This window comes from Coffea eugenioides, chromosome 1 (assembly GCF_003713205.1).
Source record: "Coffea eugenioides isolate CCC68of chromosome 1, Ceug_1.0, whole genome shotgun sequence".
Taxonomy (NCBI): domain Eukaryota; kingdom Viridiplantae; phylum Streptophyta; class Magnoliopsida; order Gentianales; family Rubiaceae; genus Coffea; species Coffea eugenioides.
In genome coordinates, this window is record NC_040035.1 from 53,384,735 (window position 1) to 53,395,769 (window position 11,035).

The 11,035-nt window shown below is 40.9% G+C and overlaps 2 protein-coding genes across 4 annotated transcripts; both read right to left on the reverse strand.

Moving 5' to 3' along the window:
- Nucleotides 1-567: 567 nt before the first annotated feature.
- Nucleotides 568-3,306, reverse strand: LOC113780544 (DUF724 domain-containing protein 3-like). The gene has a single exon (XM_027326343.1). It carries the CDS (start codon nt 2,100-2,102, stop codon nt 1,608-1,610), a length of 495 nt encoding a protein of 164 aa, XP_027182144.1. The 5' UTR covers nt 2,103-3,306; the 3' UTR covers nt 568-1,607.
- A 93-nt stretch (nt 3,307-3,399) lies between these two features.
- LOC113780524 (DUF724 domain-containing protein 7-like) lies at nt 3,400-10,793 on the reverse strand. Of its 3 annotated transcripts, none has more exons than XM_027326331.1 (9): nt 10,161-10,793; nt 9,161-9,565; nt 7,332-7,784; nt 6,492-6,606; nt 6,190-6,383; nt 5,197-5,293; nt 4,789-5,118; nt 4,422-4,577; nt 3,400-4,309 (listed from the first exon to the last, which is right to left on the reverse strand). In XM_027326331.1, exons 1-9 carry the CDS (start codon nt 10,755-10,757, stop codon nt 3,627-3,629), a joined length of 3,030 nt encoding a protein of 1,009 aa, XP_027182132.1. In that variant the 5' UTR covers nt 10,758-10,793; the 3' UTR covers nt 3,400-3,626. The 3 variants fall into 3 exon arrangements, with proteins under 3 accessions (XP_027182132.1, XP_027182124.1, XP_027182137.1); XM_027326323.1 differs by having other exon boundaries at nt 6,190-6,401; XM_027326336.1 differs by having other exon boundaries at nt 6,190-6,401; nt 9,161-9,558; nt 10,161-10,286.
- Nucleotides 10,794-11,035: the final 242 nt, after the last annotated feature.

The window sequence follows — 11,035 nt, forward strand, 5'->3', positions numbered from 1 at the left end:
TCAATACAAATGAACATTATTGTTATGAAGGTAGTTAAGTCATTGAGCAATGACTTTATTACTTTCCATAATCCATGAATTAGTAGTGTCTCATGATGTGATGCCTCATTTTCTAGAAATCACACGGCCTACCTATTTTTTGAGGCTCATTGATATGATGTGTCATGATATGAGGCTATAAATTGAGTGTTATGATCCTTTTTTTTTTTTTCTAATTTTTCAATATTTTTAAAAATGCTTGAGTTGGGTTATGATATAACTACCACGATAAATATAGTAATCATCAAAGTTTTGTTTTGCCCAAAACTTTAGTGGCTCTGCTATTAAAACTTAAAAATTGTCACCCATCTCATGAGTTGGAATGCTGTGCAAAATAAATAATTTTATCTACCTACTTTCCGAATTACAAAACACTACTCTCTTTTGCCCAAAAATTTTATTCTTTTACATAACTAAGTAGTAAAACCAAATTTAAATAGCGTGTTATGTTGAAAATTGGGTCATAGATTTAACATCGCCAACAACCAACTAACTTGAAAAGAAAAAAAAAAAAAAACTGCACAAAAGTACGAAACGGGTGGTCGGATTAAATGTTATACATACATTCCCCAAACAATAATAAAAAGCGCGTGGTCTCTTAACAAGAAGACATGAAGTTGATCCACTGCCCACCAAATTGCTAACCCACTCATCATATCATTTCCTATGCCTACGGCTACATCACCTTATTAGGGATCAACCCCTAATAGTAGTTTTTCTTAACGCAGTCTGATCGATGCTTTAGCCAGAACAAAGGGATCCCAGGAACTCAAATCCCTACTACCACGGCTAACTTGAGGTTGAGGAGGAGTCCCGTGTTTCAAAAGGTCGATGAGAGGATGTACACCATCAAGACGAATGGCCACAATAATCCAACCAACACTAGTACTAATGCCTGGCCTTAGGGCCACATTGCAAAAATAGGCAATAAAACTACCACAAAAACGACGCTGCATCCCAGAACATCTAGAGAGTTTCAGAAGAGAAGAGTTCCAAAATTACGACAGCTTATCAACCTTCAGTCCAGTTCTCCATTTTATTTTATTGCCAGAACAACAAACCAGAGAGAGACATCGCCAAATCACACATCCATGACAGGTGAAATCAAACAAACACGTACGCGATGAGCGTGAATTCCATAACTAGTGAAGACAAGACAGGAGAGTCCAGAAAAGCAGAATAAAAGAAAAACTGCCACGCTTGAAAAGCAAGTACGCGAGAGAACACCTCAAAGAATAGTGTAGAGTTTTTTTTTTTTTTTTTTTTTTACTTGAAGCTTCTCAGCGGTGAATCATGGCATAGATAATACTGGTAGAACAGTAGTAATACTGCAATTTTACACGGGCACCTAAAAACAGTGGTTCGATTGACTTAGGTACTATAATACAGCAGTTCGATTCCAGAATAGGGCTGGCTATGGCTGTTGCAGAGGAAAGACGAGAAGAGAAAGCCCAAGCAAAGAGATTCACAGAGTCCATCTATCAGCTAGAGCTAGTGCGAGAGGAGGAGCTAAGAAGGCAGAGTAAGTGAAAAAAAGAAAAAAAGAGTGAATCCAGAATCAATAATTACTACTTGGTGGGTTCCAGAGCAGGGACCCATTTGCCGTGGACCCATTCCCGATGCAAGCGGAGATCGGTCTCGGGAAAATCAAGCTGCTCGCGGGAACTTCGGAAGAAGACGGAATACCTGGTTATGGGAGGAGGAGCTGTTGGCGTTGTAGGTGGGGGGGAAACATGGATGACGATACCTTCCCACCAGCCGTCGTTGTGGAAGGCGTCGACTTCGTCGCTGACTTGGAAGGAGCGGCGGGGCTCGCGGGGAGGGACGGGGCGGACGAGGATAAGGTCAACGTGCTCTTGAAGGGGGCTGGACCCGGGTTCGTCGTTGGCCACCAGAGTGTGGAACTGTAAGTAGATCTTGTTGGTCTTCTTGGAAACGGGGCGGAGGACGGTGGCGGTGTACCAAGACCCTCTAAACCCCTCCTCCTCAAAGCTCACTTCCACTTGTGCTCCTTTCTTGAAGGAAACATTTTCAACTCCTCCTGCTGCCGCCGCCGCCTGCATGCCTGCCCTTTTTCTGAGGACACGCTACTAGTTTCTAACGACTACTACTACTACAGTCTAAACTACTACCACTTCCCTCTCCCTCAATTTACTTTCCTTTCCCACTATGAGGCTACGACAGAGAGATAGAAAGCAGAGCGGATGGAGCCACAGAAGGCAGCCAAAAATAAAACGCCACCGACGGCCCCACCGCTGTTCTCCTGTTCTCTCGTCTCTGCCCACCCACTGCCAAGTGCTAACTGTCCTGGGTATGGTACTCACTGCGGAGCTGAGTTGGGAAGCGAAACCTGTGAATTGAGAAAATTTATTGTAAATTTTTTTTATTAGCATTGGCGTAAAAAAAAAAAGAACATATTATTATTATTTACTACTAGAAGAATGCTTTTAAAATTATTAAGTTCTAAAAGAATGCTATAAACTCCGTTGTGGTAGTTTAATAGAGGTGGCAAAAGATTCGAGTGTGCTATTTTCAATATGTACAAGTACAATAAAAAAAAAAACATCCCATGTCCACTGCAGGTCCCTTTTTTGTAAAAATCTTCTATAGCGCTCAGTCACATGCTACCTCCGCAGCGCACACTACACTACCCCTTCTCTCTTTTTTTTGCTCCTTGTACTACTACATATACTGCCCTTCCCCTTCGCCGGAACGACATCACTTCTTGAAGAGGAGAACAATGGCGCTGGGCCGGGGCTCCATTTCCTGCCTTCAATGTCACCTCATCATCAATCATCCCAACAACTCATCTTCATTTTTATTCAAGTAAGCTGTGCCAGGCACATCCCATGTCCACCTAGAACTTTAAGGACAATGAGTAGGTATTCTTTTGCGCAAAATTCGTGGTAGCAGGAAAAAGAGATATATATAATAGTTCTATATCCATCATGTTGAGCCAACCTGTAACTATCTCAGTTTCAATCTGCCAACCCCATTAAGAGCAAGATTCTGGAAGAACCGGACAATTAATAATAATATAAACACAGAAACTTAGGTTGCTGGTCTTGCATTCACAACCGCTAAGCGCCTGTTCGTTCGGAAAAAGATTCTCACTCGTTGCTTGCATTTACTACTGACCACCCTTTTTTCTTTCATCTGACCGGAAGAGGCCTCAACTTCAATCGACATTCCACCACTTCTGCCTTGAGGACCGGGGAAAAAAAAAACTGCATGACCGTCTCCCCCTCCAGAACAAAAAGTGCTCCCCTTTATCGATTTAACTAGCTCCGAGCTTAGCTTGCCCCTTTGGTACGTTCAGATCATCAGTGCCTCTTTTATACTCTTTCAGCTCCATCTCCAACTCCAAGCCACGATATTAATTCATACTAGAATATAAGTTATGTCCAACAATCGAGACACAAGGCCCCAACACATGTACAAGATACGTCTACGCCATTAACAGCTACAATACTAGCAAAAGCTTACAAATGAGTGAACAAAAAAAAAAAAAAAAAAAAAAACTACTGAAATCCGGGGTAAAAACTTAATCACATTCCCACCTGGAACATGCAATAACCTAACGCCACTCAAACTAAAGTAGCTAAGCCTTGAAAATCACTCTGCACATTTGTGATGCCTTTCCTAATTCCTTCCAGTTTAGACTGCAGCGAAGTAATTTCACGATCCTTTGTCGCCTTCATTGACGCAACTTGTGACAGCTTTTCCTGCAAATTCTTCATCTGGTTGTTTATCTCTTCCTCCTCTTCGTCAAATTTAGACTTCTCAAGGTTGTGCTTTTCAATTTCACCATCCAGTTGCTCTACCTGATCTTGAAGCTTTTCCTGCTTCTCTTTCATTGTCATCAAGTGGGTTACACGATCTCGTACAACCCCAACATCGAATCCATGGCTTTCTAGTTCCACAAGCGTTTCCAAAATGTCATCGATGGTGCTTTTGGGATCATCAAACTTCAGCCTCGAGGTTCTCTCCACCACACTAGAAAAGGTAACCATAAAACCTATGGCTAATCCTTCTCGAGAACTTTCTTTACACTGTTCTAAAGGCTGAAAATGTGGCTTTTGTGGCAACTTCTGGAAAACTTGCATAGATTCAAGTGTTGACCAGAGCAAGGTGTTCTTCACAAAAGGCAAGTTCTGAAGCTCACTCGTAACAATTTCCCGTTTGTCAACTGCATGATTTTCATTGACAATTGCTAACTGTCCATTACTGGCCACAGCACATTGCTCAACACTTCTTGTTGGCGAAAGCCCTAAAAGGCAGAAAAAGAAAAGTACAGGAAAAATGAAAAAAGGGGGGGAGGGGGCAAAAAATATACCATCATGAAACAGCAGAAAAAAAAAAGGACAAAACTCTCAGCTTACTTGAGGCATCATTAGTGGTCGGTGAATTCATTTGGAACCACTTCGAAAGAGGTTGATCCTCAAATGTGTTTGCAGGCAATTCTTCAACGACCTTTTCTAGTTCTTTTGTCATGCAACTTGATTCAGTTACTTTGCTCCCACTTGAATTTGGAGAATCTACATTTTCCACACACACAGCTAAAAAGAGATGAAAAAAAATCCAGAACTTCATGCACTTATCTCACAATTGATGAAATATCCATCTACAACTCAAAATGATCCTAACAAGAATTTGTGTGGCATCGGCAATATGCATAATATTACAACTAGGAAAATTCTGACATTAGAGGGGAAAAAAAAAAACTCTTCAGAATGAGGCTTTGCTTACCTTGAAATTGAGAGACACTGTTTAAATTAACTGTCCGTCTTCTACCTCTCTTTGAGGAATGCCTTTCTTGCTGCTTGGTTGTAGCTTCAACAACTTCCTCACTCAGCTTTCTCAATGCTGACAATATTGCAGTACTGCCTGTTTTATTTTTCTGCTTTTCCTGGTTCCGAATGATGTGCTTACCACTGCCATTGATTACACATTCCTGGCCAGGAACTGAAGAATCCATCATTGCTGACTTTACTTCAACATCTTGAAGAGAATCATTTTCACTTATCAAACAGTCTTTCACAAGCAATTCATGAATAATGACTTCTTTTCGTGGCTCCTCTGGAAACAGTGAAACAAGAGCATTCAGCAACTTCCCATAGACAACAGTCATTGTGGCTTGAGAATGTAAGATTCTACCTGAAGCTAAAGTAATAGAACTGTTGGTGGCAACTTTCCGAGGCCGTCCCCTCCGTCTCTTTGGAATCTTTTCTTCGGAGTCTAACTGGATGCTGTCCTACTCAAACAACACCAAAAAAACATTCCACAGGGAGTTCAAAAACAAAAGAAAAATACTGAATAAAGATGAAATAATATATATTTAAAGGAGGACAGAGCTATAACTCAATATAGGACCCGACAGTGAGACTAGTTAGTGTAGCTGATGCTAGAAGGGACATAGGGTATACATATTAGAAGTATGAAACAAGATTAATAACACTGCTTTACATATTGAGTTTTTTTTTTTTTTTCAAAAAGTAGCCTTGATACAGTTAGATTCATAACTGGTGTTGGTTCCTCAAGCAAGCACAAGCTTATAGCGAATCTTAGACCAATAAAAATTGATAAGTGATTCCAATTCTATTTTAAGCTTGGGTCTACAAAAGCATAAGTATCTCACACCACACCTTTCCCAACTTGCAAAGTATGGCTGTCTGACACACTTAGCAGCAGATATCAATACTGCTAAGGCACAATCTGTTAACAGACCCTTGACAACCGTCACCGAGGTGACTACTAGGTCACACCTTTAGGTGGAAAACACCAACAACTCAATGTGGCAAAAGTATGCTCCCTTATCTCATCCCATAATTGTGTTTGGCAAATTCTTTAGCGGTCAATGTAGTGCTTTTCTTTTTAACTGTGATCAAACCATCTTAATCTTATAACATAACATAATCATCTTAGCATAGAATTTCAACTCAATTACATTCATTGTTTCACCATTTACAACCAAATCCAGTCCTCTGTTATATAGAATTTTCTTTTAGTTTAGCAGTATACAATCATCACTGCTAGAGATTGTAAAGCTATGAGATTTCAGACCACACTAAATGAAAAACTTGAGAACAGATTGCCCTGCCAACCAAAACTACCAATGCATCAAGGGCTATTTATCATCACAAAACTCACTTTTATACTTGAGAGTCCATTATCATTCAATCCAGCATGATTGTCTGGAAGCTTTGACAATTCCTCACCACCGGATAGACAAGGTTTTCTGGTACTTGAGTTGCTGCCTTTGTCACATTCCAATCCTAGGACAACAGGAAGGTTGGTTTCTGTTGTCACGCACTCTTCCTGAACACCTTCAGCAGCATCTACTCCTGCATCACCCTCCCTGCCTGCTTAAAACTCGGAATCGCACTTGAATGAACATGAAAAAAAAATGGCGATATAACAGATAAAGAGGAATTGGAAATCAAATTTCATACTTCCACTTGAAGTTGTTGGGCTTTTTACTTGCACTTTCCTAGAACTGCTGCTAGTTCTCCCAGAACCTGATGTACGATTGTCGTCCTCTTCAGAAGTCTTTATTCGTTTCCTCTTCTGCACAAGTTCACAAAAAGTCTTGGTTACAAATACTCGAGGCGCAACGAATGAATTGAAAATATTTAAAAAAATGCATTAAACAATTCATCAATTTTCCAGATTACATCATCAGCTTGCTGCTTAATATAATGGACCTATCCCTCCAACTTGTCTCATGAAAAATAGCATTCACCACACATCGCATGCAAATCATGATTCTTTTTCTTCTGAGCATTCTATAACAAACTAAACCAGGCAAAATAGTGCCGACAGATTATACTTCCTTAACGACAATGAAGTTCTGTGCATGTTTCCGCTGCATTTCCAAGAACTGACATTACATACCAAATTCAGTAGATAGCCAGAAAATCATTCGCTACACCTAGTTCTAGACGGAATATCTGCACAATAGGAGATTAAAACTTTGCCCATCCAGCAATTAGCAGAAAAAGAGACGTTTACATCTTAAATTAGGTCATAAGCTTTGTATATCACACCTCCCGTGCTATTCTCCATTTAAAACGACGAAAATTAAATATTGAAGTGATCCACAAGCAATCAATGCTGTTAACTGACAACAATTCTCAATGAATCTTTAACTGTTGTTAGCTGATTCATAGGCAAATGATGGCATCAATCCTACCCAGTGGCATATAAATTAATTATCATCCTTCTTATTGCTATTTAAAGTATCATGAAGTCAAAAAATAAACAATGAATCAGCAAAATGAAATGTAACTCACAACTCTCTTGCCCCAGGTGTGATTCTCTGATGACTGATCTCCACCCGAAGGTTGTTTTGCAAGATTGTTGCCAATAGATTCAGAGGATGGGCTGGCCAAATCAAAAGACTTTGCTTTACCTGTTGTTCCTGTTGTTGCCTCTGTACACGGCTGACTTGCAGTTAAAGATGGCATCACTGCAGGCATTTCTTCTTTTAAAATCTCTTCACCACCACAAACTGGTGTCTCCTGTGTTTTTTCCTCCGGTAGAGAGTAAACTCTAAGAGCTTCCTCACTGCAAGGAGTTGGTAGCTCAACCTGATTCTCCCCTAAGTTAAGAGAAGAAGCGGCTTTCTCTTCAGAGTTGCTCTCCCTAAAGCCAGAGTTTCCAAGTGGAACTCTCACCTCTGTGCTATCAACATTATTGTACACATGACCTTCAGGCTTCTCATAATCTAATTTATTCAAAATGTCCTGAAAGAAAATGAAAAAGCACTCACTCAAACTAAAACCAAATACAAACATAGAACAAAAACAAGCACCTTTCTTAGTCTAATATCACAGTTTCATAAGTAAAGTACCTTTTTGTGTTCATTTTGGATAAGCTACGCAAGTAATTATCTAGTTTCTTTCCTATTAGCATAAAAGAGAGAAAGGCTAAAAGATCCAAGTTAATAGGGCCCACTTTCTTTTCTATTAGCATAAAAGAGACTAGTAGTGATAGGCATTATCCTCAAGACATTCTGGTGCGAACAGGGTAGGAGTTGCACATAATTCTTAGTTTAAATGCAACAAATAAGAAAAGTTTAGCTCCAAAAGATGGAAAACCGTAACCAGCTTCTAGACGTCAGAAGAGTCCCGCATTCATATTTATTGCCTTTTTAAAGCCAAACTAATAAAGCTCATCTGCAAAAGCTAGAAATCAAAGCTTATGCACCAAAAGAAAAAACCTGAAATAAAGGTAGCCTGTTGCCCAAAAACAGAGGGGGGAAAAAGAACGAGAATGTTGCTTATTCCCAGCAGTGATGGAAAATGGTTACTAAATGCCAGGGCATTATAGAGGACTTAAAATGAAAAATTGCTAACAGAAACGAAGATGAGAAAAAATTTACACAGCGAATCATATGCTTCATAAAACGATTAGTTTCATACAAATTGTACTCTTTTTTTTTATCCCTAAGTACTACTGTAAAAATAGCAACCTAACTTACCTGGAAAGAAAATAAGATACAAAACTTAAATTTCATATTATGTTACACAGTTACAGCACGCATGGCCACAAGAAGAAGCAAAAGTGACATAAACTAACTTGCACCAAAATTCTCCTTCCTTGTTAATTGCCCATGTAAAATAACTGTCCCACATGTAGAAAGAAAAATTGCAATTCATAATCCGAAGCCTCCTTCAAATCATCTTTTCAAATCCACAGTTACAGCACGCATGGCCACAAGAAGAAGCAAAAAGTGACATAAACTAACTTGCACCAAAATTCTCCTTCCTTGTTAATTGCCCATGTAAAATAACTGTCCCACATGTAGAAAGAAAAATTGCAATTCATAATCCGAAGCCTCCTTCAAATCATCTTTTCACCTACAGGAAGCTTCCTTACCGAGTATGACATGCACAAAATAGATATGAAGGATGAAAACCTTCTTAGCTTTTTAATCATTGAATCAGACAAGATCGATTGGGACTACTTGCAGGCGACTGAGTATCAAAGAAACACGCCATAAACCACAAGTACAGTGAACTTCAAGAGTGATAAGCAGAAAGGACAGAAGTGCAAATAGCATGTCACCTTTAACCACACAGAAACCATATTCTGAATCATGCGAGAGAAGATTTCGAACCTGAGAAGAAGTGAACCATTTTCCATCTTTCCATTCCATGTGAGGCCTCAAATCAGTGTGGCTGAATTCCCCGTCCCTCTTTGTGTGCTTAAAAAAGACGTTGTACCTGCAATCAGCAAGTGCTTTGGTAATTACACCAGGCCACCAGCCCGAATGGTAGTAGGCGTCCACCTTCTCCAACAAAACAAAATTTTTGTCCTTGAGATGTGGAGGACAAGGTCGGATGTGAAGGAAGTTAACCGTTGCTCTCAGAGGAGCTGCATCTTCACAGTGGTACTCCACCAAAAAAGAGTCATTTCCAATGTCTTCGAGGATAGTAGCTGGGAACCAAGTATCCCGCCAATCTTCCCGGTCAAAGGACACTTCAACCCTTTTTCCCACACTAAACATCAGTCCTGCTGCTCTCTTTCGGGAATTCAAGAAGAAGCGAGGAAAATAAGAATCGGGGAAACATGGGGCAGAATTTTTAAAAAAAAAAAAATTGAAAGAAAAACACTACGAGACAGAAGCACGACTGCAGACTAATCTTCAATTTGCCAGACTAGGAAGCTTAGGTATATGCTAGGGGTGAGGTATAAGCTGCAGGTAATTTCACAAAAAGAAATACTACGGATTAACTACAGGTTGAATCAAGATAGGAAAGGCTATCTCAATCAGTAACTGAAAATAGTTGTATTAATTGCGTGTATCATGCTGCTTCGCTTCCATGAGAATAAGATTCTACGATTCTTACACCAACACCACCTCCAAGGACTCCAGGAAGAATTTGTTTTTTTAACAACAGAAACAAGGAAAAAAAAAACAAAAACCTTTATTAGACACATAATTGAACAGAGTAGTTGGCTAAGGCGGATGCAGAAACTCCAAAAGCTTTTGTCAATTTGGAGGGGAAGAGACAGAGAGGGGGGGCAGACGAGGGAAAGGGGGCTACTAAAACCCTAGAAAGTAGACGAAATGAGGAGAGAAGATTTGTAGAAAAAAAATTCAAAGAAAGATATACCTGCTTGGCGGGTCGGACCCAGGTGCAATTGACCCATCGGCGGTGAAATCTCAATTGGGAAGGAGCAAAGTGAAGTTCGTCGGGTGGATTGTGAAAGGTGACGACGAACCTCAGAAGAGGGGGGGACTGGGCCTGCTTGTGGTGGTAGTGGCGGTCGGCGTCTTGGTGGTGAAGAAGAGCGGTGACGACACCAGTCCACCAGCCGTCCCTATAGTAAGCATCGACGACGTCGCCTAGGTCGAAATAGGGTTCAGAAGAAGGAGGGTCAGGAGGAGGCAAAGGACGGAGGAATTCGGCATTGACGGACTCGCGGAGAGGGACGTTGGAGCCCTCCTCGGCGACGAGGGTGTGGTACTGGACGTAGGCCTTACTATTGGGGTGGAATTTGGATTTGCGCTTCTTGGCAGAGGAAGTAGAGGAGGAAGAAGAAGAAGCAGATCTAGTAGGGGAAGAGGAAGAAGGAGGCGGTCGGAGGAGAGTGGCGAGATACCAGGCACCCTGGAAGCCCTCTTCGTCGCTGGTGACTTCGACCAGGGAACCCACTGAGAAGGGGGACGACTGCTGCTGCTTAGCAATACCAATAGCACCGCTCTTCATTTTTTGCGATGCGGACTCTACTCGGGCTTATGTGCCCCCATTCCAAAGCCCGCCACCCAATCCCGCACACCCGCTCCCCCACACCCACACCCCCCCCCCCCCCCCCCCATTCCCAAAAAACAAGAAAACCCACCTTAGGGTTTCCTTTTCCAATTTTTCCTTTCCTTTTCTTCTTTTTTTTTCCTTTTACCTTATTTATTTATTCTGAATCAGAAAATTACATTACTACCAATCCTCCCCCATTCTCTTCTTCCTCTTTGGTACTTCTCTTTTTCCTC